This window comes from Anguilla rostrata, chromosome 11, assembly GCF_018555375.3.
Source record: "Anguilla rostrata isolate EN2019 chromosome 11, ASM1855537v3, whole genome shotgun sequence".
Lineage (NCBI taxonomy): Eukaryota > Metazoa > Chordata > Actinopteri > Anguilliformes > Anguillidae > Anguilla > Anguilla rostrata.
Window position 1 is genome coordinate 2,150,277 of NC_057943.1, and position 26,193 is coordinate 2,176,469.

The following is a 26,193-nucleotide window of genomic DNA, read 5'->3' on the forward strand; positions in this document are numbered from 1 at the left end:
GACCGGGCTCGTCCTGAACCCGGCGTGCTCAGAACGCCTGACCTGGGCCGTCTGAACCCGCGTGCTCAGAACGCCCTGACCTGGGCCTCGTCCTGAACCCGGCGTGCTCAGAACGCCCTGACCCTGGGCCTCGTCCTGAACCCGGCGTGCTCAGAACGCCCTGACCCTGGGCCTCGTCCTGAACCCGGCGTGCTCAGAACGCCCTGACCCTGGGCCTCGTCCTGAACCCGGCGTGCTCAGAACGCCCTGACGCAGGATGCACAGGCTGCACATCAACAACACGTCAGCTGCGTGTTGACAGCTTGTTGATAGCGTGTTTACTGTGTGTTGCACAGTGTGTTAGCACTAGCGTGTTGCAGCAGCAGCCGTGCCTTTCATTAGCATACAGCTCGGTTAGCATACAGCTCAGTTAGCACACAGCTCGGTTAGCACACAGCTCAGTTAGCGCACAGCTCGGTTAGCACACAGCTCAGTTAGCAAACAGCTCGGTTAGCACACAGCACCACTTAGCACACAGCTCGGTTAGCATACAGCTCAGTTAGCACACAGCTCAGTTAGCACACAGCTCAGTTAGCACACAGCTCGGTTAGCACACAGCTCAGTTAGCATACAGCTCAGTTAGCACACAGCACACAGCTCAGTTAGCATACAGCACCGCCGGCTTCACCGCACCGCGCTTGCTAACGGCTGTATAACACCTAACCGCGGCGCGCAGAGGGATCTGCAGAGCGCAGATCCCACTTTGTTCCTGTGCAGCTCTCAGACTGAAGCCGGCTTTGCTGTGTTCTGTGTTGATATGTCATCCCCCCTGTGCTCAGTGCTGAAGCGTTTGTGTTGTTATGCTGAAAAGATCTGAATGCCGTAATCGGACAGAAAAACACTCAAACTCAAAGCCCTGTTCCTGGAGATCCACTGTCCTGTTGGTTTCCATTCCAACCCTAATTTAGCACACCTGACTCTACTAATTAGCAGCTCAACGAGATCTGTAGCTGTTGAATGAGGTGTGCTTTGTTAGGGTTGGAGTGAAAACCTACAGGAGGGTAGATGTCTGGGAACAGGGTTGGGCTGCCCTGTTCTAAATAAGTCTTTATTTTTAAAGAATGAGGTGTTTTTGGGGGGGGGATTTCAGTGATAGTCTGGGGATTTTGGCACTGGGAGAACAGTCTGTGTGGGTGGTGGGGGTGCAGGATGGTTCTGAGGAGAAACGGGACAGGTGATGTGTTTTGGGGTGCCACGGGAGGGCCTGTGAGGAGCCCCAAAAGTTTCTGGGTGTGTTCAAAGCCAGGGCCCCCTGGAGCACGCTCAGTTTATTCCATCTCATTTTTTTTTTGTTCTCTCTCATTTCAATATTTTTTTTCCAGACTACTACTGATTTGTTTGAAATGATTGAAAAGATGCAGGTAAGTTGAGCTTTTTTTCCTCCTCTTCAAACTTCACTATCATTTGATTAAATACTTGGCTTCCTTCTCTGAATCCTGGCAAGAATTAACCCTTTAAGGTGTTAATTATGATATATATGTGATGAGAATGTTCGTAGAACTGAACATTCTAATGCTGATGTCGCAATCACTGGAGTTCTAGAACATTGACTTAGAATTCTGAAAAAGGCATTCCAAAATGCATGCTCAAATTAAAACCACAAGGCACAGCCATTCTGAATGTTTTTCTCAGTCCAGTTCTACGATACTTTTCCCTGCCCTTCCACTGAACTGGCTTCCCCTACGCCCGTCACCACAGAGGCTTTTCCCTGTAACTCTGAGCAGATCCGTCCACATCGGCGTTTGCTTTTCCAAGCTAACGGTTTTCCTTCACGAGGCACTGACCCCCCCCTCCATTTTTGGCCCTTGTTCCTGAAATCACCACTCGTCGTCTTCCAGGTTGGGAGACGGGAGCATGGAATTATGGGTTGGGATGGAATGTCTGGTCGTTGTCATGGACGCAGCGAGCCCTCGCCTGCATGCTGTAGCCACGGTCCCGAGCAGTGTGTCATCGCTGGGCTGCTCTGATGTCACGGTGTCCTGTTCGGCTGCAGCATTTCCTCCCCCCCCCCCATCCCCGGACCAGGTTTTTAGGCCAGGTATAAGCCGATGGCTCCTGTGCCTTGTGATAAATATATGGGCCCGAACACCGTGGTGTTAGAATGTCTTGGGGCTGAAGGTGGAGTTTCATTACGGTGTTAAATGGACTGTATTACGGTAGTGATCCCCTGCCGTGTTCTCCACTCGTGAGTTAATTACAGTAAAATTAAGCTGTGCTGTGGCTGGGTAATGCGCTCCCTTTCCAGACATTTAGCAGACGCTCCTATCCAGCGCGGCTGAGCTCACAGTGTGCTCTTTACGCACAGAGTCTGTTTATACAGCCGGATATTTGCGGGAGAAATTCAGGTGAAGCACCTCGCTCAGAGGTACACAGCAGCCTTCCCACCTGGGGATCGGACCCACAGCCTCTGATTTACAGCCCGGGGTCTGTAATCATTACACGCCGCTGTCAGTCTGTCAGAGTTTACAGAGCTCATGACCCTGTGGGTGAAAGCAGCTGTAGCTAAACTCCAGCGCATGGCGTTGCCCTCCTTCACTACCTACGTTTCACTTTTCTCATTTATTTGTTTGTTTTTTCGTTTTGTCTCCCCCTGCTGCGTATGTTATGATCACAATATACATTACATGACATCATCCGTACAGTTCCACGGAGAGACAGCAGCCCACAGTTCTTGGAGGAAGCTGTGGTTTGTGGATTTTATCGCAGGGTCTTCCTCCCCAGAGTCTTCCTCAGTCTCCCTCAGTGACGCTAGGAGGACAGCGGCTCTTTATAAGTGACACAGCGCCCACAATCCCCTGTTTCTGATTATTCCCTCTACACTGTGTCCTCTCTCTTCGCACTCTCCGTCTGACTCTCTCACTCTCACTCTTTCTCCGTCTGTCACTCTCTCTCTTTCTATCTGACTCTCTCTCGCTCTCTCTCTCTTTCTCTGTTTGTCTCTGTCTCTCTGTTTGTGTGTGTGCAGAGCTGTGAATTGAATGGAATATAATTACCCTTTCATGTAAGTTACAGGTCGTTCTAAGTTAAATAATAAAAGACTTTAGTGTTTACAGTCATGAATGGGGAAGCTCGTTTATGTTGACCTAGTTTGGCAGTTGGAAAAAGTCAATGGCCAGATAATGGCTCGTTGTTAAAGGATTTGACTGGGGAAAGCTGATAGGCAAATCGTTTGAGGGGCTACAGTTTGAGACGAGCTAGCGCAGTGCTAACGGCCAACTGGTGACCCGTTTCCTGTTTCCTGTTTCCTGTCTAACTTCCAGAGCAACAGAATGGACGAGCAGAGGTGCACCCTGCCTCCCCCCCTCAAGGTATGTCACCCCGTCCAGCCCCCATTCCTAAAATAAACACCTACACTGTCCCAAAGGTACGTCACCCCATCCCACCCCCATTTCTAAAAGGTACGGTGTCCAGACGTCCCGGTTTGGAACCAGGTGTCCCTGTGTCCCCACGAACGCCTGAAACAGTCCTGGTAACAGACAAAATGTCCCGGTATTCTCCTCATGTGTGTAAAAAACGGCTTCCGTGGCAGCTAAAAGAACTGTCCCTGTTTCACGTTTTCCGAGCTTAAAAAGACATCTGCTGTGAATTTTATTGTTAAGCGGAACCTGCAGCCGGTGGCGGAGGTGTTGGCTTATAAACCGCCGTTGAGCAGTGGAGTGAAAGCGTTCAGCCCACATGCTCGTGGTCTCGGGTTCAAACAGAAAGGAGCGTGAAGTTAACCCCTCGCGCTCACCTCCAAATATTCCGTCACGGTTAAATTTCACATTAAACAGCCGTACGAAGTCCCCCCCCCCCCCCCCAGGGCCTGTATAAGGTGTGTGACTTTACACCCCCCCCCCAAGTCTGTAGTTGTACCTTTGAGTTTCTCTTTGAAATTTTAAGGCTGCAAGATATACCAGAACTGGGCTGGAATATAACTTAATAAATTTAAAAAAAACTTGTTTTTCACACATTCAAAACATATGCTATAAACACTGCACTGTACTGTAAAAAGGTTGTTCAGGACACTGGTGAGGTAATGTAGAAAGGACGTTCAGAAAAGATGTGAGGTTTTAGAAAAGGTTGTTCGGAACACATATAGTATGTTGCTGTAAATCGATTGTTGAGAATACAGGTGAGGTGTAGTGAAAAGGTTGTTGTAATACAGGTGAGGTGTAGTGAAAAGGTTGTTGTAATACTGGTGAGGTGTAGTGAAAAGGTTGTTGTAATACTGGTGAGGTGTAGTGAAAAGGTTGTTGGGAATACAGGTGAGGTGTAGTGAAAAGGTTGTTGGGAATACAGGTGAGGTGTAGTGAAAAGGTTGTTGTAATACAGGTGAGGTGTAGTGTAAAGGTTGTTGTAATACAGGTGAGGTGTAGTGAAAAGGTTGTTGTAATACAGGTGAGGTGTAGTGAAAAGGTTGTTGTAATACAGGTGAGGTGTAGTGAAAAGGTTGTTGGGAATACAGGTGAGGTGTAGTGAAAAGGTTGTTGGGAATACAGGTGAGGTGTAGTGAAAAGGTTGTTGTAATACTGGTGAGGTGTAGTGAAAAGGTTGTTGGGAATACAGGTGAGGTGTAGTGAAAAGGTTGTTGGGAATACAGGTGAGGTGTAGTGTAAAGGTTGTTGTAATACAGGTGAGGTGTAGTGAAAAGGTTGTTGGGAATACAGGTGAGGTGTAGTGTAAAGGTTGTTGTAATACAGGTGAGGTGTAGTGAAAAGGTTGTTGTAATACAGGTGAGGTGTAGTGAAAAGGTTGTTGTAATACAGGTGAGGTGTAGTGAAAAGGTTGTTGTAATACAGGTGAGGTGTAGTGAAAAGGTTGTTGTAATACAGGTGAGGTGTAGTGAAAAGGTTGTTGTAATACAGGTGAGGTGTAGTGTAAAGGTTGTTGTAATACAGGTGAGGTGGTTGTTGTAACAGTGAGGTGTAGTTAAAGGTTGTGATACAGGTGAGTGTAGTGAAAGGTTGTTGTAATACAGGTGAGGTGCAGTGAAAAGGTTGTTGTAATACAGGTGAGGTGTAGTGAAAAGGTTGTTGTAATACAGGTGAGGTGTAGTGAAAAGGTTGTTGTAATACAGGTGAGGTGTAGTGAAAAGGTTGTTGGGAATGCTGGAGAGAGGCCAGTGCCGAAATTCCCGGTATTCCGGAGATCCCGCCTGTCAGCCACGCCCTGGCCGAAGTCCAGGCTGGGAGGCCGGTGTTGCTAAGCAACCTAAACAGTGTCCCCTCCCGAAAGGGATTCTGAGCGTTCTTAGCATGGGTGTGTCGTCCGCATACCGGACGGACTGAACCCCACCCCCATCTCCATCCCCCACGCTGTCCCGTCAAATTTACTTTCCCTCCCTTGTGATGAAAGGCAAACACGCTGAACGGGAAAGTGTGGAGGAGGGCGATGTGTGGGTTCACCAGCGTTACCGTGACCGAACTAATCGATCCCAGCTCCGCTGTCCTCCTCCACGTTCCTGTTTGGTTGCTAAGCTCAGCGATGCGGTCTCCATGGGGACCCTGCTGTGTGGTCAGGGGCTTATCGTTGCCGTGGTTCTTGTCTCCGCAGACTGAGGAAGACTACATCCCGTACCCGAGCGTCCATGAGGTAAATCGCGGGGGAACCACGGGGGGTGAACCCTGTCTTTACCCGAAACTGGCACTGTAGACACTCACTATACTGCAGGTAAACTCGCTGGGCGACTAGACGTGATGCACTGTGACTGACTCGTTTCCGTGGTTACTGCCCCCCTCCCCCAGGTTCTGGGCCGTAAGAGCCCGTTCCCCCTCATCCTCCTGCCCCAGTTCGGGGGCTACTGGATCGAGGGCACCAACCACGACCTGAGCAGCGCCCCCAACCCCGAGCAGCTCCTGTCCCCCACGTCCAGGGTCAAGCTGGAGTGCAACACCACCGCCAAAATCTACAGGAAGCACTTCCTGGGGAAGGTGACATCACTGCGCCACGCCCCGCACTCTGACTCACAGCCGCAGGGCCAATCACAGGCTTCGGAGCAGAACTGCATTAAAATCATTCAAAGGTCCCGTGGCACTTTTTGAAAGTTTGTTGGTGTTAACCCTGGTGTGTTGGCCACAATTCCACAGGATTGGCTCAGTACATTTGGCCACCTAATCACCCCTCAACATCTGATTGGTTACACAATCACCTCACCTACATCTCATTGGCCACCTAATGACCCTACCTACGTCTGATTGGCTGCAGAATTCCCCACCCCTGGAAAAAGATAACTGAGGTCTCAGTTGACCTACCTGGTTAAATAAAAATAAGACACACTTATATGCAGTAAGCAGAGTCTGTGTCCGTACATTACAATGTGTGTGAGGAGCCCCGATTCGGCATGCACCCCCTCTGGGTTTGACCTCAGCACTGTGCCACTCCAGAGCCAAGAGGGGAACGTCTGTGAATGAATCTGAGGAGGGCTCTGTATTGGATCATCCTGTTAGGGCATTTCTCAGCCGGATCTGCTACACGTTAGTCAGTGTGCATGAGGTAGTTCTTTGGCCACTGATAAGCCACAGGCCCTTAAACAGCTGAAGCCTTAATATGAACCAGATAGTGAGATGAGAGGAGACAAACCTTCACTGCAGTACATTACAGACATTTACAGGCACTTACCCAGAGCAACTTACGTAGGCTTACACAGACTTATATCCATTTATACAGCTTGATATATACAGAAGCAATGCAGGTAAAGCATCTTGCTCAAGGGTACACGGGCCAGTTTCCTACCTGGGAATTGAACCTGCAACCCTTAGGTAACCAGCCCAGCTCCCTGCACTGCCCCACTGATCTTGGCTTTGTCTCCCCAGGAGCACTTCAGTTACTACTCCATGGACAGCAGCCTGGGCCACCTGGTCTTCTCCATAAAGTATGACGTGATCGGAGACCAGGAGCATCTGCGGCTGATGCTCCGGTAAACCTGCCCCCTCCCCCCCCCTCCCCCCCTCATCCCAGCTCGCCCCCCTCCCCCAGGCCCCTGACAGGCGCCCAGGCACAGAGACATGCCCCTCACTCCCCGTAAACGGGGATGAAATCCAGCCATTTACATGGATCCCCCCCTTGAGCCTGGTTCCTTCCGAGGTTTCTTCCCGTCTGCCACAGGGAGTTTTTCCTTGCCACTGTTGCCTCAGGCTTGCTCCTGTGGGGGTTTAGGCCAGGGTCGTGCGCTATATAAATACATTTCGATTTGATTTGATTTAGATGGTGATAGGTGTCTCCATAGCAGCAGGTAAAATCATGCTGTCACATCTCTGCTCATACAGGGTTTCTGACTCCATTCATTAGTGGTGACTGAATAACTCACTCATTTGCATATTTTAAACAAGCCTTTTTTGCACTTTGCCCTGCGTGTTGTGTGAATGAACCGCTCCACCAGGTGTTTCACAGGAGCGCTGAGGTGTTTTAACGATGCCTGTGCGAGCAGACGTCATGTTTCTGTTCCTGTTCCTGTTCCTGTCTCGCACCCTGTGCACGGGGAGAAGCGCGGCTGTGAGGTTTTTGCTCCTCTCCGTTTGCAGAATGCAAGATTTGACAAAAACGTGCAGAATTTATTTACGATAATCGGCCGGAAGACGGGATGCTGTTGGGTCCCGTGTGTTATGACTAAGCGCTTCTCTCTTCCTCCGTGCATCCCAGGACTAAGTTTAAAACCCACCACGACGTGATTCCCATATCCTGCCTGACCGAGTTCCCCAACGTGGTCCAGATGGCCAAGGTAAGACGCACTCAGGGCCGCTGTGACAGAACTCTGACCGTAATGAACAACGCTGCTCCCCACGCCAGATGATCGGGCCCCTCTGTGTCTGTCCGAGCTTGGCAAGGCTGATGAAGGAGAATTAACGAGCATTTGGGCTGTTTCCCGCTGAAATTTGGAGGGGAAGCATGATTAATTAGACTCCCGGTGATTTGAGGAAGGGGGGGAGGGATTTAAAGGTCGCGCTCCTTCTGTGTCGAGGAAGGGGGAGGGATTTAAAGGCTGCGCTCCTTCTGTGTCCCCCCAGCTGGTCTGCGAGGAGGTGAACGTGGATCGGTTCTTCCCTGTCCTCTACCCCAAGGTATGTGGAGAAGGCCAGAGGCCTCGTGTGCCTGTGTGCGAGTCAGTCCAGCGTCTCTTCCACAGGAGAAAACAGAGTAGCACTACAGTAAATAATAAGTAACAAACTATAGTTTATCATGTAAAAGCCTGTGAGCCTCAGTCACTAGAAGAAAGTGAATCAAAATATTAAGAGCAGAAACACTTGGCATGATGATAAATCTCACTCCCCCATCCCCCCCCCCCCCAACCCCCCCCAGGCCTCCAGGCTCATCGTCACCTTCGACGAGCACGTCATCAGCAATAACTTCAAGTTCGGAGTCATCTACCAGAAGTTTGGGCAGGTGAGATTCGCCCGCGCTTCACAGAGCAGTCCGCTGGGTAAGAGGCCCGCTGGGTAAGAGGCCCGCTGGGTAACAGGCCCGCTGGGTAACAGGCCCGCTGGGTAACAGGCCGCTGGGTAACAGGCCCGCTGGGTGACAGGCCGCTGGGTGACAGGCCCGCTGGGTAACAGACCCGCTGGGTGACAGGCCCGCTGGGTAACAGGCCCGCTGGGTAACAGGCTCGCTGGGTAACAGGCCCGCTGGGTGACAGGCCCGCTGGGTGACAGGCCCGCTGGGTAACAGGCCCGCTGGGTAAAAGGCCTGCTGGGTAAAAGACCCGCTGGGTAAAGGCCTGTTACAGCCTCAGGTAAGGCTGTCCGTGCCAGCTAAACCCCCTGCTGGAGATTTCTTGAGGCCTGTCATTGTGTTAGAAAGGCCCGCTGGGTAACAGGCCCGCTGGGTAACAGGCCCGCTGGGTAACAGGCCCGCTGGGTAACAGGCCCGCTGGGTAAAAGGCCCGCTGGGTAACAGGCCCGCTGGGTAACAGGCCCGCTGGGTAACAGGCCCGCTGGGTAACAGGCCCGCTGGGTAACAGGCCCGCTGGGTAAAAGGCCCGCTGGGTAAAAGGCCCGCTGGGTAACAGGCCTGCTGGGTAACAGGCCCGCTGGGTAACAGGCCCGCTGGGTAACAGACCCGCTGGGTAAAAGGCCCGCTGGGTAAAAGGCCCGCTGGGTAAAAGGCCCGCTGGGTAACAGGCCCGCTGGGGAACAGGCCCGCTGGGTAACAGGCCCGCTGGGTAACAGGCCCGCTGGGTAACAGGCCTTGTTTAGCGGCCTCAGTGTCCGTCTGTCCCGGGTTGCCATGACTTTCCCCCATTAACCCCCCATTGGAGGGGATTTCTTTTGAGTCTACGGTTCATTGTTTGTTTATAAAAGGACAGCTGAGGCTAAGAGGAGGAGAAGAGTCCTCCTGGCGCTCCGAGCTGCGTATCCTTGACCTTTAAACCCGCAGGAGGAGAGCAGGGCACTCTTCAGGACGAGAGTCCTCCAATGGGGGGGAGGGGTGTAAGAGGCGCCCTCCAGCCACCCCCCCCACCCCCCACCCCCAATTAGCATGGGAGAGAGCGCCTGCAGAAACGCCAACGCCGCTCCAAAGCCCCGCCCTCACTGTGTCTCTAATGTCTCCTCACAAACACACATTCTGTGGATATATTGTCCTTGCCCCCCGTTATCCATGTCCAGCCTGACTGAGGGCTTCAGCTGCCAACCCGAAGGCTCCCACCCTGCCCCCCAGGACCCCCTACTCCGATCTCCTCCTCTGTCCGCCTCAGTGCCCCCCTACGCACTGTTTCTGAGTCGGGCCCCCATTAACGGGCACGTGTGTTTACTAAAATAAATAAATAAAGCTCTTCAGTTTTTTTTGCTTTTTCCTCCTTCCAGGATTGAAGCCGAAACAGTTTGTCGGTTTGAAGCTGTTTGATTTAGTGTTTGTTATCATTTGATCCTTTTGGTCTTTTCTTGTCAGTGTGGGTGTAAACCATGAATATTGCGCGTAAGATATTCTCTGCTGAAGAGCAGCCCTCGGTCTTACTGAAGCCCTCAAACCTGCAGGTTCTGGGTAACAGAGTCAGCCTGGGTTGGCTTTGTGATTGGCTGTGTGCATGTGCAGTGAAGTCCAATCACCTCTCTGAGCACACACGCTGAGTCTTCCCTTCAGAAGCCAATAGCAGTGTGTGGCCATAGTGTCTAGTAAGTCTGAGTATGTATTTTAAGCACTGTGTGTATTCCGTGTGGTTTTTCCGGCAGACCACAGAGGAAGAGCTGTTTGGGAACAGTGAGGAGAGTCCGGCCTTTGTGGAGTTCCTGGAATTCCTGGGACAGAAGATTGAGCTGCATGACTTCAAAGGGTAAGACTGTGGACCTCTGCTATGATCCTGGTCACCAGATATGGTGTATATTCACCAGATACAGTGTATATTGCAGTGGCTATTCACCAGATACAATGTCAATTCACCATCTACAGTGGCTATTCACCAGATACAGTTTCTATTCACCATCTACAGTAGCTATTCACCATATACAATGTCTGTTCACCAGATATAGTGTATATTACCATGGCTATTCACCTGAAACAATGTATTTTCACCAGATACGATGTCAATTCACCATCTACAGTGGCTATTCACCAGATACAGTTTCTATTCACAGTGTTTATTCGCCAGAGTCAGTGTCTATCCACCATATACAGTGTCTATTCACCAGATTCAGTGTCTGTTCCCCTGTGATGCTCCTGGTCAGCAGGCACTGTGACATGTCCCGTTTCCCTCTCTCAGATTTCGGGGGGGGCTGGACGTGACCCACGGCCAGACGGGCATGCAGTCGGTCTACCACAACTTCCGCAACAAGGAGATCATGTTCCACGTGTCCACCAAGCTGCCCTACACGGAGGGGGACTCCCAGCAGGTACGGCCTCTCATTACCCACAATCCTCAGGGGTCATACCAAGCTGCCCTACACGGAGGGGGACTCCCAGCAGGTACGGGCCTTTCATTACCCACAATCCTCAGGGGTCATACCAAGCTGCCCTACACGGAGGGGGACTCCCAGCAGGTACGGGCCTCTCATTACCCACAATCCTCAGGGGTTATACCAAGCTGCCCTACACGGAGGGGGACTCCCAGCAGGTACGGCCTCTCGTTACCCACAATCCTCAGGGGTTATACCAAGCTGCCCTACACGGAGGGGGACTCCCAGCAGGTACGGCCTCTCGTTACCCACAATCCTCAGGGGTTATACCAAGCTGCCCTACAGGGAGGGGGACTCCCAGCAGGTACGGGCCTCTCATTACCCACAATCCTCAGCATGCCCGCTGCCCTGCCGCCCAGTGTAGCCCTCACTGTACGCTGGGTCCCAAGGAGAAGCTCATGCTGTGTATTTATTCATGTTACATTACAGGCATTTAGCAGACGCTCTTATCCAGAGCGACTTACACAACTTTTTACACAATACTTACACTGCATCCATTTATACAGCTGGGTATATACTGAAGCAATGCAGGTTAAGTACCTTGCTCAAGGGTACAATGGCAGCCAACCTATAACCCTTTAGGTTACAATACCACTTCCTTACCCATTATACCATACTACCGCTCACGCGTTGTACATCATATGTTTTTTTTAAGTTTTATTCTGCCCATAAAACATCATTGATTTGGGATCGATCTGAATTGGAAAGAAATGAATTGCGTTGAGGATGGCGACGCTTTTTCTAGTTTATACCAGCAGAAAATGAGCTTGCATTTTCTTGTAAAAAGTGAATTCAACATTCAGTGTATAAAAATGGTCCTGATTTTAGTTGTGATTTTGAATGACAGGTCGCAGAATGTTTGGGGGGTTCTTTCTGTGCTGGTAAACAAAGGCGGGGGGGAGTGTCCCCACCTGTAAACCTGCGGGGGGGGGGTCTCCAGGTAGTCAGGAGGGGGATCATTGATGGCCAAATATTCTCTTTTTTTCAGGGTTTACGTTAAATTCAATAAGGCTTTACTGGCATGTCTGTGTACTGCAGTACTGCCGAGAAATGAGCAATGAAAAAACCAAAAAGCCTGTTCAACATACCTTCCTTTTTATCCTTTTATTGCTCAGGAGACGATGATGTTTATTTTCATCAGCGTGCTCGAGTAAATAAAGGAGCCGTTCGGGTGCCTGCTGTCTCCTGGACGTGGTTGATAAGCGGGGCGTTTCTTCTAAACAGACACTCATGTCATCCTGGATGAGGACAGCTGGTCACTGGACCGTCTGTTATTCCCTGAGACAAACGGAGCTGTTGACTCTGCGCTCTGTAAACATGAGCCCGTACCCTGGGGGTGTGAGCCGGCTCGGCGCGCGGGGGTAAATAAATATTTGCTGCGCTGCGGCGTTGTTCTCTCCTCACACGTCGCTCCGCTGTTATTACGGCGGATGAGAGGCGTGGAGGTGTCACGCGCAGGTGGAGGAGAGCTCTGACAGCGCGATATCATCGTTTACAGGGAGCAGATCGTAATTAGACGATGTCGGCGTGAGTAGAGATGCGGGGGGTGGTCGTGCTACGAATCAAGGTCACGGGGTTAGCGAGCGAGCTAGCTTAAGCTTAATCCTGGCTCTTCCGTATCACGAGGCCGACTCACTTTAAATCGGGGGTATATCGCCATGGTAACTTACGCTGCATGGCTAACCAGGTCCGGGGCAGTTTATGTTCAGGCTAACGGATTGAAACATATAGAAGCACCCACCACCCTTTGACCAATCAGCTCCATGGAAAAGAACGTGTCTCCATCCCAGGAGTGAACTGAAGTCAGAGACAGTTAAACTGTGACATCATCAGAGGAAGTGCCTGTGACATCATCAGAGGAAGTGTCTGTTACATCATCTGAAGGAGTGACTGTGCCCCCCCCCCACCCCCCATCCTCATAAGAGAGTACCTCTATGTTTTGCGCTGATCTTTTGTTGTTTTCGTTTGTTTTTCTGTGTTCCAGCTCCAGCGGAAGAGACACATAGGAAATGACATCGTGGCCATCGTGTTCCAGGACGAGAACACGCCCTTCGTGCCCGACATGATCGCCTCCAACTTCCTGCACGCGTACGTGGTGGTGCAGGCGGAGAACCCGTGTTCGGACAACGTGCTGTACAAGGTAACGTGCCCCACCCCTCTGCCCCCCCCCCCCCCCCCCCCGTGGAGAACGTGCTGTACAAGGTCAACGCACCGCGGTGAGGGGGGCTGGTCCGGTCCCTGGGGCTAACCCCCCCCCCCCCCCCCAACCATGACCCCCCTCGAACCCCAGCGTTTCAGACACGCTTACCTCTCACCTGCTCGCCTGCTCACCTGCGCTGCTGTCCCACACAGGTGTCAGTGACGGCCCGTGACGATGTCCCGTTCTTCGGGCCCGCTCTGCCTGACCCCGCCTTCTTCAGGAAGGTGAGCCTGTGACCCGTGATGTTAAAGCTGGTGTCAGTGCTGCAGGGTGTGTGAAGGTGTGACCCGTGATGTTAAAGCTGGTGTCAGTGCTGCAGGGTGTGTGAAGGTGGCGTGACCCGTGATGTTAAAGCTGGTGTCAGTGCTGCAGGGTGTGTGAAGGTGAGCCTGTGACCCGTGATGTTAAACTGGTGTCAGTGCTGCAGGGTGTGTGAAGGTGAGCCTGTGACCCGCGATGTTAAAGCTGGTGTCAGTGCTGCAGGGTGTGTGAAGGTGAGCCTGTGACCCGTGATGTTAAAGCTGGTGTCAGTGCTGCAGGGTGTGTGAAGGTGTGACCCGTGATGTTAAAGCTGGTGTCAGTGCTGCAGGGTGTGTGAAGGTGTGACCCGTGATGTTAAAGCTGGTGTCAGTGCTGCAGGGTGCGTGAAGGTGAGCCTGTGACCCGTGATGTTAAAGCTGGTGTCAGTGCTGCAGGGTGCGTGAAGGTGAGCCTGTGACCCGTGATGTTAAAGCTGGTGTCAGTGCTGCAGGGTGGTGAAGGTGAGCCTGTGACCCGTGATGTTAAAGCTGGTGTCAGTGCTGCAGGGTGTGTGAAGGTGTGACCCGTGATGTTAAAGCTGGTGTCAGTGCTGCAGGGTGCGTGAAGGTGAGCCTGTGACCCGTGATGTTAAAGCTGGTGTCAGTGCTGCAGGGTGTGTGAAGGTGAGCCTGTGACCCGTGATGTTAAAGCTGGTGTCAGTGCTGCAGGGTGTGTGAAGGTGAGCCTGTGACCCGTGATGTTAAAGCTGGTGTCAGTGCTGCAGGGTGTGTGAAGGTGAGCCTGTGACCCGTGATGTTAAAGCTGGTGTCAGTGCTGCAGGGTGGTGAAGTGGTGTGACCCGTGATGTTAAAGCTGGTGTCAGTGCTGCAGGTGGTGAAGGTGAGCCTGTGACCCGTGATGTTAAAGCTGGTGTCAGTGCTGCAGGGTGGTGAAGGTGAGCCTGTGACCCTGTGATGTTAAAGCTGGTGTCAGTGCTGCAGGGTGGTGAAGGTGAGCCTGTGACCCGTGATGTTAAAGCTGGTGTCAGTGCTGCAGGGTGCGTGAAGGTGAGCCTGTGACCCGTGATGTTAAAGCTGGTATCAGTGCTGCAGGGTGCGTGAAGGTGAGCCTGTGACCCGTGATGTTAAAGCTGGTATCAGTGCTGCAGGGTGCGTGAAGGTGAGCCTGTGACCCGTGATGTTAAAGCTGGTGTCAGTGCTGCAGGGTGCGTGTTGGCATGATGGTGATGCTCAGCCCTCTGAGGAGCGCTGGTTCCTCTCCAGATGAGCTGTCACTAGGCACACAGTGCCATCACTGCAGGATACTCATCCTGTCATTGTAGGTGTTTTATTGTTTTATTGTACATTTGATTATTATATTCCCGGGTGTCTGAAAGACTGTTTCCCTTTCTGTCATTCTCACTCTGTCACTCACTCATTCTGTCACACTTTCACTTTCTCACTCTTTCACTCTCTCTGTGTCACTCTCACTCACTTATTCACTCTCTCTCACTCTGTCATTCTCACTGTCTCACTCTATTACTCTCACTCTGTCTCTCTCTCTTTCTCTCGCTCACTCTCTCACTCTCAGGGTCCAGAGTTTCATGAGTTCCTTCTCACAAAGCTCATCAATGCCGAGTATGCGTGTTACAAAGCGGAGAAATTTGCCAAACTGGAGGTAAGACTGTGTGTGTGTCTGTGTGTGCGTGTGCGTGTGCGTGTGTGAGTGTGTGTGTGTGAGAGCATGTGTGTGTGTCTGTGTGTGTGTGCTGGTGTGTGTGTGTGAGAGCATGGGGTTGTGTCGTGTGTGCGTGTGCATGTGTGAGTGTGTGTGTGTGAGAGCATGTGTGTGTGTCTGTGTGTGCATGTGCATGTGTGAGTGTGTGTGTGTGAGAGCATGTGTGTGTGTCTGTGTGTGCGTGTGCATGTGTGTGTGTGTGTGAGAGCATGTGTGTGTGTCTGTGTGTGCGTGTGCATGTGTGTGTGTGTGTGTGAGAGCATGTGTGTGTGTCTGTGTGTGCGTGTGCATGTGTGTGTGCACTCCAGTGGCTGCCGGTTGCACCAGGATCAGGTTCAAAGTCCTGGTCCTGGCCCACCCTGCAGCCAACAGGACCGCCCCCACCTACCTACAGGACATGTGTAGGGACTCCCTGCCATCTGAGTGAATGGTTCTCGCTTGTCAGGACCACGAAGCTTCTCCACCCTAGCTCCCCAGTGGTGGAACGAACTCCCTGTTCCTCTATGAACCATCTTCCGCTGTGGACTGAAGATGTATCTCTTCAGACTGTAGCTTCACTAACTCTAACACTACTCTTCTGCAGGGTTACCCCCAATATACTATATAGTATTGTATCTTGATCTTGTAGCACTTTCCTGTTGCACGTGTATATTCATCTCTATGTTGTAGCTCTTCATCATATCTCTTATAATCATGCATCACTTCTAGTTTATGACTTGCCATAACTTTGTTGACTTAGCCTGTGTTCACTGTGTGAACTAGACTTGATATTCATAGCAATGTATACTTTATGAGAATTGTACCTTATCTGACCTGTGTTTGTAGTTGTTTCAATGACCTTCGGTATGTCGCTTTGGATAAAACCATCTGCCAAATAAAATGTAATGTAATGTGTGTCTGTGTGTGTGTGTGTGTATGAGTGTGGGTGAGTCTTTGTATGCAAAGACTCACCCACGCACTATATCGCTCTCTTTTTCCTCCCATTGGTGCATGTTTGTGTATACGTATTTGTGTGTGTGTGTGTATGGTGTGTGTGTGTGTGTATGATGTGTATGTGTATGGTGTGTGTGTATGGTGCATGTGTGTGTATGGTGTATGTGTGTGTGTGTGTGTGTATGGTGTGGGTGTATGGTGTGTGCATGTGTGTGTGTGTGTATGGTGTATGTGTGTGTATGTGCGTGTATGGTGTATGTATGTGTATGTGTGTGTATGGTGTATGTATGTGTATGGTATATGTGCGTGTATGGTGTGTGTGTGTATGGTGTATGTATGTGTGTGTGTGTGTGTATGGTGTATGTGTGTGTGTGTGCGTGTGTATGGTGTATGTGTGTGTGTGCGTGTGTGTGTGTATGGTGTATGCGTGTATGGTGTATGTGTGTGTATGGTGTATGCGTGTATGGTGTGTATGTGTATTTATGTGTGTATGTGTGTGTGTGCGTGTGTGTGTGTATGGTGTATGTGTGTGTATGGTGTATGGTGTATGGTGTGTGTGCGTGTGTATGGTGTGTATGTGTATTTATGTGTGTATGGTGTATGTGTGTATGGTGTATGCGTGTATGGTGTATGTGTGTGTATGGTGTATGCGTGTATGGTGTATGTGTGTGTATGGTGTATGCGTGTATGGTGTGTATGTGTATGGTGTATGTGTGTGTATGGTGTATGCGTGTATGGTGTATGTGTGTGTATGGTGTATGCGTGTATGGTGTATGTGTGTGTGTGTGTGTATGGTGTTGTGTATGGTGTATGTGTGTGTATGGTGTATGTGTGTATGTGTGTGTATGGTGTATGGTGTATGGTGTATGTGTGTGTATGTGGGGTATGGTGTATGGTGTGTATGGTGTATGGTGTATGTGTTGTATGTTGTATGGTGTTGTGTTGTGTATGGTGTATGGTGTATGGTGTATGGTGTATGGTGTGTGTGTGTATGTGTATGGTGTAGGTGTAGTGTGTGTTGGTGTATGGTGTATGGTGTATGGTGTATGGTGTGTATGTGTTGTGTATGTGTGTGTGTGTGTTCGGTGTGTAGTGGTTGTGTTGTGTGTTGGTGTTGTGTGTGTATGGTGTATGGTGTGTGTGTGTTGGTGTGTGTATGGTGTATGCGTGTATGGTGTGTATGTGTATTTATGTGTGTGTGTGTGTGTGTGTGTGTGTACCCCTGCATCAGGAGCGCACTCGCTCGGCCCTGCTGGAGACCCTGTATGAGGAGCTGCACATTCACAGCCAGTCCATGATGGGCCTGGGCGGGGAGGAGGACCGGCTGGAGAACGGGGGCGGAGGGGGCGGGGGCTTCTTCGAGTCCTTCAAGGTAACCCAGCAACACCTGGGGGCGGGGCCAGGGAGGTTGTCAGGGCAGCCATGCGAGTGGGTGAAGTCTCCTTCAAGGTAACCAACCGTAACGCTCGTTGTGTATCGCTGAGGATTCTGGGAGTTTCCCTGCGGAGCTGAAGGCTGGTTTCTGTGGAAAGAGCTGCTTCTTCCACACGATTGCATTTCAGGCTCCGGACTTTCCCCACCTCCCATTTTACCTTCATCGTGGGAGCAGAGTTTCTGTCAACAAAACAGGCTTCCCTGCTCTGGTTTTTGCATGTGGACCAGATAGCATCACTGTGAATTTGTGTGTTCGTGTATCTGTGTTTATGGTGTATGTGTATGGTGTGTGTGTGTGTGTATGTGTGCGCGTGCATGCGTGCGTGTGTGTGTGTGCGTTTGTGTGCGTGCATGCGTGTGTGTGTTTCTGTGTGTGCGTGTGTGTTGGGAGCCTGATATTGTGTAACGGTAAAAGTTGTGTTCCTCCTCTGTGATGTCAGAGCCTGAAAGCTTGGCCTGTGAGCGGGAGAGGGAGCTCCCTCCTGCTCTCCCTGGGACATGAACGTTGGGACGCGGCCTGTCTTGTGCTGTCTGCTGCTGTGGGCTGCGATGGATGTCCAGCCAACGTCCCGAATGGCTTCTCCCCTAACACGCTTGTGTGTGTGGCCTGCATGCAATCCTCTGCCCAATCGCTCTCGTGTGTGTGTGTGTGTGTGTGTGTGTGTGTGTGGCCTGCATACGTTAAAAACTCCTAAACTCCTAAAACCAAGGGCCTACTTCCATACTGCACCCCAATGCTCTCTTTCCCTCTATCTCTCTCACTCTCCCTCTACCAGTCTCTCCCTCTCTCTCCATCTCGCTACCCTTCTCTGTCTTTCTCTCTCTGTCCACCCTCCCTCTCTCTGTCCATCTTTCTCCCCCTGCTTCCCACCATCTCTCACCACCCCGTTTCTCTTTCTCTCTCTTCATTTCCCTCTCCATCACTCTCTCTCCCTTCTCTCCTCTCTAGTCATATTCTGGGTACAGGGGGTGTCCTGCCAAACTTCTGTCAGCTCAGGAATTTTTGGGCCCGTGCCCTGGGATAGCTCCTCTCACCCTGGCCCCTCCCTCTCAACCTGGCCCCTCCCACCCAGGCCCCTCCCTCTCACCCTGGCCCCTCCCACCCTAGACCCTCTCTCTCAACCTGGCCCCTCCCACCCTGGCCCCTCCCTCTCACCCTGGCCCCTCCCACCCTAGACCCACCCTCTCACCCTGGCTCCTCCCACCCTCCCACCCTAGACCCTCCCTCTGACCCTGGCCCCTCCCACCCTGGCCCCTCCCTCTCACCCTGGCCCCTCCCACCCCCCTGTTTGAGTGACGGCCCCCCGTAGGGGCGCAGCGGCACTCAGTGTGTGTTTGCGTCTCTCTCTGTAGCGGGTGATCCGCAGCAGGAGCCAATCAATGGACGCGATGGGCCACGGTAACAAGAAGCCAATCACAGTGGCCACTAGCCCGTCCGGCAGCTTTTCACCCGTCCTACCAGAGACCCCCAAAACCCCCGGGATAGTAAGTAAGCCCTCAGTGATGCTCTCCCTCCCCCAAAACAGAGTCAGATTGAGCCCCCCCAGTCTCACAGTGACCCCAACCACCCCCCCCCCCCCCAAAACTCTGCTCGGTATGTCAGGGCAGCACATACACACACACACACACACGTACACACACACACATACACACACGCACGTACGCACGCATGCACACACACACACACATACACACACACACACGTACGCACACACACACACACACACATACACACACACGCACATACGCACGCATGCACACACACACACACACACACACACACACACACACACACGTACGCACACATGCACACACACACACGTACGCACACATGCACACACACACACACACACAGGGCATCCCAGAGCCTTCAGAAACAGACTAGATAATTTAACCATTTTATATGAAATGCTACCTGTTTCAGAACATTCATTTAATGCAGTGCAGTTAAAGGTAGTGACACACACAGGTGTAGCAGGCTGGCTCTGACACACACAGGTGTAGCGAGCTGGCACAGACACACACAGGTGTAGACCGGTGTGGCAGGCTGGCACAGACACACACAGGTGTAGACAGGTGTAGCGAGCTGGCACAGACACACACAGGTGTAGACAGGTGTAGCACGCTGGCGCAGACACACACAGGTGTAGACAGGTGTGGCAGGGTGGCACAGACACACACAGGTGTAGACAGGTGTAGCACGCTGGCTCTGACACACACAGGTGTAGACAGGTGTGACAGGCTGGCACAGACACACAGGTGTAGACAGGTGTAGCACGCTGGCGCAGAGAGGGCGGGTCCTGCAGCGCAGTGGGGAAGGTGCCCTGCAGGGGGGCGTGGCGCGCCTGTGGAAGGTCACCTGTGTGGCGGGGCACGGCGTGTTCCGAGCCGCGCGGGACGCCCAGGTGGCAGTGACATTCCGCTCTCCCTCTGGCGCTCGAACCCAAGCCTCTGTCCTCTCCACCACGCGTCCTCCCTCCCCATGGACCAATAAAACCCCGTCATCCCCATGAGAGTGTGTGCGCTCCGCCTGCAGGCTGTATTCATCCCTGTGTGTCCGGTCATTCCAGTTTCACTCAGGGAATGTGGGTGTGCTTGTCCAAACCCCCCCGCCCCGGCCCCCCTGCTCCCATCGCAGTAAATGCGTGCATGCGCCTGCATCAGCTCCCCCGCATGGAGAGCGACAGCCCTGTCCGTTCCCCTGCGTTCGCGCTTTGCTCCAGTGTTTGCTCTTGTGCTGCAGTGTACTTCCTGTCTGTGCGGTTTGTGTTCTGTGTGTCCTGTTGCGAGGCTGCAGGTGTTGGTTTGCAGGTCCGGCAGCTCTGGGTAAGTGTGTTTTTTTTTTTTGGTTTTTTTTGTGGACCCCGCCCTGATGGCGGTAACGACGGTGTGAGTAAAGCTGGGTGAAATTCACACCCGTCAGAGGGGAGATTTTGTGGGTTCCCTCGTCCAGGCCTCTGTCTCCTTCCTCTCTCACTCCTTCCTCTCTTTCCCCCTCTCTGTCCGGCTCGTCTGGGCCGCCCCTGACTGCTCCACGGACCCCAGGGGACGGGACGGGACGGGACGGGACGCGGCCCAAACGCACTCTTAATGTCCCCGTTTAACACGCAGACAGCCTTGTGTCTCTAACTCCTCGACCTGCCTTCACCCCGACTTTTCACTCAGCGGCTTCCTGACCCGCGCTCGTGTTGAGCTTATACGTAGCGCTGCATTCTGGGAGAGACGCGGTGCTTCAGTCTCAGAAGCTCCGGACTGACCCGCACAGGGGGGTCTGGGCCCAGCGTCTTAGCTGGAGGGTATTCTGCTAGCATGAGCTATGCAGCTAGAGATCCCTGTTTCATATTAGTGATCAGTGTCTGTTAGTGATTAGTGTATGTTAGGGATTAGTGTATGAAACAGTTACATTAAAGTGAGAATAATAGGGAGGTAAACAGTTGCTATCACTCTCTCCCCTTTGGGCTCAGACTGGTAATGAACTGCGTCTGACAGATTTGAAACTAAGTAGGGTTTAATGGAATATAAAAATGATGCTGAAATATGAAGCTTTTGTGTGTTCAGTTGGACCATAGCCTCTTAGGGAGTTTTAGGGATTCAGGAACCTTTTCTAACTAATCTGAGTGTGTGTGCATGCATCCATCCGTGTGCGTGCGTGCATGTGTGCGTGTGTGTGTGTGTGCGCGTGTGTGTGAGTGTGTGCACGTGTGTGTGTGTGTGCATGTGTGTGTGAGTGTGTGTGTGTATGTGTGTGCATGCGTGTGTGTGCGCGTGTGCACGAGTGTGTGTGTGTGCATGTGTGTGCATGTGTGTGTGCGTGTGCCTGCGTGTGTGCACATGTCTGTGTGTGTGTGCACGTGTGTGCATGTGTGTGTGAGAGAGTGTGTGTGAGAGTGTGTGTGTGAGAGTGTGTGTATGTGTGTGTTTGCATGTGTGTGTGTGTGTGTGTGTGTGTGTGTGTGTGTGTGTGTGTGTTTGCATGTGTGTGTGTGTGTGTGCATTGTGTACTAAGCTCTTCCCTCCCATGTTAGGCTGTGCTGTGTTGTGTCTCTAACTCTGTGACATGTCTTCCTCTGCCTTTCTTGCGTCTGTACAGGACCTGCTCCTGAGCCCCACCTGCATTGCTCTCTGCTTCGCTGCGGTGTCTCCTCCCTCCCTCCCTCTCTCCCTCTCTCCCTCCCTCTCTCCCTCTCCCCCCTCCCTCTCTCTCTCATGCAGAGAGCTCTGATATGTCTCTTTCTCTTTATTTTTTCAGCTCTGGGTTAATGCCGTGTTGTTTGTAACGCTTACCTGCTGCATGAAATCTCATGATGTGTTTATCTCGTCCTCCTTCCTTCCTCTCTCTCTTTCCCTCTCCCCTCCTCCCTCCTCTCTTTATCCCCATCTCTCTCTTCCTCTCCCTTCCTTTTTCTCTCCCCCTTCCCGTCTCTCTATCTTTCCATCTCTCTCCCCCTCTCCCTCTCTCCCTCTCTCCCTCCCTCTGTCCCTCTCTTCCTCTCTCTCTCTACCTCCCTGTCCCCCCCTCTCTCTCCCTCTCCCTCCCTCCCTCTTTTTCGCTCTCTCTTCCTTTCTCCCTCTCCCTCTCTCTCTCACTCCCCCCTCCCCTCTCTCTCTCCCCTCCCCACCTCCCTCCATCCCTCCCTCCCTCTCTCCCCTCTTCCTCTCTCTCTCTCTCCCTCCCCTCCTCTCTCTCACTCCCCACCTCCCTCCCTCTCTCTCTCTCTACACCCTCCCTCCTCTCCCTCCATCCCTCCCTACCCCCTCCCTCTCTCTCTCTCCTCCCCCCTCCCTCCTCTCCCTCCCCCTCCCTCTCCCTCTCTCTCTCTTACCCCTCCCTCCTCTCCCTCCCTCCCCCTCCCCTCCTCCCCCTCCCCCTCCCCTCCTCTCTCTCCCTCTCTCTCTGTGACTCAGTCATTGCTTGTCCCAGGGAAAAGTCCCAGTAAGTACGGACGGCGTGGGAGTGCCATAGGCATAGGAACGATAGAAGAGGTTCATGTATAACTCTTCCCTTTCTTTCTTTTCTTTCTTTCGCTCTGCTCTGCCCCTCCGTCTCCATGCCGACAGCGGCCCAGTCTGTTCACGTTCTTCGGCTTTCTGCTTTTTCTGTGTTTCAAAATCGGAGGGAAAAAAAAACCAAAACAAGCCCCATTAGCCACTGACATTCGTCGATGTGAGTGTACCTGTCCAAACAGGTAGCAGTGGTGACGTTCCATGTAGTAAATGTCAGGTAGATGAGGCTCATGTTCCGGTGCTGTTTGGGGATCTCCCATTGGATGCATTCTGAGGGCAGATCTAATCTTTGCTCCCATTGGACAAATTCGGAGATCACATCTCCGTTCATTGGCTTGTGATGTCACGCACACAGGTGTCAGCACTACAGCTCTGACTCACCCAGCAGTACATTATATTACAGATAATTAGCAGAAGCTCTTATCCGCAGCAGCTTAGAAATCCTAAATGACTTATAAATAATTCACCCAAGATTACAAAATGAATCTTAGTGCAGGCATTAGTTCTTTGTGCCTACAAATTGTTCATTTTTAGGTCACCATGGTACAGCCTTTTGACCACCAATTAATCATGTTTTATGTAGAGTAAAAACTAGGCTAGCCTGACAGTACCAGGATGCCCCCCCCCCCCTCCCAATAGCACTGTTACCACACCATCATTAGTCTTTGTCATCATCAGCCATTTCCAATTTTACTTTATTCTCTGATGAGACATCATAACTGCATTCAACCTCTGTAGTCATCAGTGCTATGTACGCTTCTGTATATTTATGCTTGTTTACAAGTGAATTATTTCATGCACATTTCTTTAACACAAAGAATTCTCAAATAAATACATAATTCTGCTCGGTTCCTTTGAAGCCCTCTTTAGGTAAGGTCCTTAACCCCCCCCCGTCCCTCCCCGTCCCTCCCCCAGTCTGAGAGGTTAAGAGGGAGAGGGCCTAAACCGGGGATTTAGGTTCAGCCGTGGCTCGGAGAGAACAAAGCTCCTACACACAAAATGGCCGCGGCTAAGCCCCCCGGTTGCTGGGTTTAATCCCCTGGTCTTCCATGCGCTCGGCTCTTAACGAGGGGGGGGGTCTGTGTGCGGCCCCCTCTGAGCCCGTGAGCACTGGGCTTACTGCAGCCCCGCCCAGACCTGGCACGGCGCGTCCCCCCCACCCCTACGCCCCCACCCGCCGATAAACCTGTCAGGTCGCGCTGATGCATCGATAGCTCTGCGTTTTATAGCCTAGCGCTGCACCTGAATCAGTGTGTTTCATAGCCTAGCGCTGCACCTGAAGCCTAGCGCTGCACCTGAAGTCAGTGTGTTTTATAGCCTAGCGCTGCACCTGAAGTCAGTGCGTTTTATAGCCTAGCGCTGCACCTGAAGCCAGTGCGTTTTATAGCCTAGCGCTGCACCTGAAGTCAGTGCATTTTATAGCCTAGTGCTGCACCTGAAGCCTGTGCGTTTTATAGCCTAGTGCTGCACCTGAAGCCAGTGTGTTTTATAGCCTAGCGCTGCACCTGAAGCCTGTGCGTTTTATAGCCTAGCGCTGCACCTGAAGTCAGTGTGTTTTATAGCCTAGCGCTGCACCTGAAGCCAGTGTGTTTTATAGCCTAGTGCTGCACCTGAAGCCAGTGCGTTTTATAGCCTAGCGCTGCACCTGAAGTCAGTGTGTTTTATAGCCTAGCGCTGCACCTGAAGTCAGTGTGTTTTATAGCCTAGCGCTGCACCTGAAGTCAGTGTGTTTTATAGCCTAGCGCTGCACCTGAATCAGTGCGTTTTATAGCCTAGCGCTGCACCTGAAGCCTGTGCGTTTTATAGCCTAGCACTGCACCTGAAGTCAGTGTGTTTTATAGCCTAGCGCTGCACCTGAAGCCAGTGCGTTTTATAGCCTAGCGCTGCACCTGAAGTCAGTGTGTTTTATAGCCTAGCGCTGCACCTGAATCAGTGTGTTTTATAGCCTAGTGCTGCACCTGAAGCCAGTGCGTTTTATAGCCTAGCGCTTGTGCCTGAATCAGTGCGTTTTATAGCCTAGCGCTGCACCTGAAGCCTGTGCGTTTTATAGCCTAGCGCTGCACCTGAAGCCTGTGCGTTTTATAGCCTAGCACTGCACCTGAAGTCAGTGCATTTTATAGCCTAGTGCTGCACCTGAATCAGTGTGTTTTATAGCCTAGCGCTGCACCTGAAGCCTGTGCGTTTTATAGCCTAGCGCTGCACCTGAAGCCTGTGCGTTTTATAGCCTAGCACTGCACCTGAAGTCAGTGCATTTTATAGCCTAGCGCTGCACCTGAATCAGTGCGTTTTATAGCCTAGCGCTGCACCTGAAGTCAGTGCGTTTTATAGCCTAGCGCTGCACCTGAAGCCAGTGCGTTTTATAGCCTAGCGCTGCACCTGAAGCCAGTGCGTTTTATAGCCTAGCGCTGCACCTGAAGTCAGTGTGTTTTATAGCCTAGCGCTGCACCTGAATCAGTGTGTTTTATAGCCTAGCGCTGCACCTGAAGTCAGTGCGTTTTATAGCCTAGCGCTGCACCTGAAGTCAGTGCGTTTTATAGCCTAGCGCTGCACCTGAAGCCAGTGCGTTTTATAGCCTAGCGCTGCACCTGAAGCCAGTGCGTTTTATAGCCTAGCGCTGCACCTGAAGTCAGTGCGTTTTATAGCCTAGCGCTGCACCTGAAGCCTAGCGCTGTACCTGTTCAGAGAGCAGTTCCAGCAGTGCTGTAGCATGTCCAGGTGCATCCGTTCCGTCATTCAGGAGGTTAGATGTTCGGTTGGTGGAGGTCCCTCCACTCCACTGCAGTTTGTGGGTTTAACGTTTGATGGACCCGCTGCATTGGATTCAATCAGCATTATTCCTTGGCTTCTGACTAACATTTTCTTGCTTTTTCTTAATTTTTCTAACTTTGTTTTTTTCAATTAAACAAAGCTAGAAAAGTTTTTTAAAAACTAACAAACAAGTCAATCAATCAACAAGTTAATCAATTAAACTAAAGTTAATTGGTCAAATCCTTAATAAAGAAACAAACAGTCAAAGTTAATGTTGGATGTTGATTACGTTTGACACAAAATTCAAGGTTATTCAAGGATAAACGTGTCAAATTTTTCACAGAACAAAAATGGTTCCCGTTGCACTGTGATTTCTGCAGCAGGGACCATGAGCAAAGAACCTGTCCCACGATGCACTGGGACTGACCGAGTGTCCCTGTGCGTCTCTTGCAGTCGTTGATCATCCCGGGAAAAAGCCCCACCAGGAAGAAGTCCGGTCCCTTCAGCTCCAGGCGGAGCAGCGCTATTGGGATCGAGAACATCCAGGAGGTGCAGGAGAGGAGGTGAGCATGTCAGGGGAGGTGGGTGGTGGTGGTGGGGGTTGCCCAGGTAACACAAAGCAGGTGCAGGAGAGGAGGTGAGCATGTCAGGGGAGGTGGGTGGTGGTGGGGAAGGTTGCCCAGGTAACACAAAGCAGGTGCAGGAGAGGAGGTGAGCATGTCAGGGGAGGTGGGTGGTGGTGGGGAAGGTTGCCCAGGTAACACATAGCAGGTGCAGGAGAGGAGGTGAGCATGTCAGGGGAGGTGGGTGGTGGTGGTGGGGGAGGGGAGGGTTCCCCAGGTAACACAAAATATTTCAGGAATTTCGAGGAGAAAATTCCAGTTCTAACTTTGTTGTGAGATAATGTTTGGGCAAGAACATTCCCCACACGCGGCATGGAGGCTTGTCTTTGATGGAGAAACAAGGGGGTAGGTGGGAGTTGGTGTTTCTCTC

The 26,193-nt window shown here is 51.8% G+C and overlaps 1 protein-coding gene across 18 annotated transcripts in view; it reads left to right on the forward strand.

Moving 5' to 3' along the window:
• rap1gapa (RAP1 GTPase activating protein a) overlaps positions 1-26,193 on the forward strand; it is a 143,937-nt gene that overhangs the window by 110,480 nt on the left and 7,264 nt on the right. For 11 of the 18 annotated variants that reach the window (XM_064300447.1, XM_064300446.1, XM_064300448.1 and 8 more), the window contains 17 exons: positions 1,362-1,400; positions 3,300-3,347; positions 5,575-5,613; positions 5,766-5,951; positions 6,834-6,937; positions 7,660-7,738; positions 8,025-8,078; positions 8,317-8,400; positions 10,185-10,285; positions 10,712-10,841; positions 12,889-13,044; positions 13,257-13,328; positions 14,935-15,021; positions 17,246-17,386; positions 18,802-18,933; positions 22,354-22,431; positions 25,654-25,763. In XM_064300447.1, coding sequence (XP_064156517.1) covers positions 1,383-1,400; positions 3,300-3,347; positions 5,575-5,613; positions 5,766-5,951; positions 6,834-6,937; positions 7,660-7,738; positions 8,025-8,078; positions 8,317-8,400; positions 10,185-10,285; positions 10,712-10,841; positions 12,889-13,044; positions 13,257-13,328; positions 14,935-15,021; positions 17,246-17,386; positions 18,802-18,933; positions 22,354-22,431; positions 25,654-25,763 — 1,619 coding nt within the window. In that variant the 5' untranslated portion in view covers positions 1,362-1,382. Of the gene's footprint in view, positions 1-1,136; positions 1,270-1,361; positions 1,401-3,299; positions 3,348-5,574; positions 5,614-5,765; positions 5,952-6,833; positions 6,938-7,659; positions 7,739-8,024; positions 8,079-8,316; positions 8,401-10,184; positions 10,286-10,711; positions 10,842-12,888; positions 13,045-13,256; positions 13,329-14,934; positions 15,022-17,245; positions 17,387-18,801; positions 18,934-22,353; positions 22,432-25,653; positions 25,764-26,193 lie in introns of those variants that run through there. The other 7 variants (XM_064300451.1, XM_064300438.1, XM_064300440.1 and 4 more) reach the window with 6 other exon arrangements.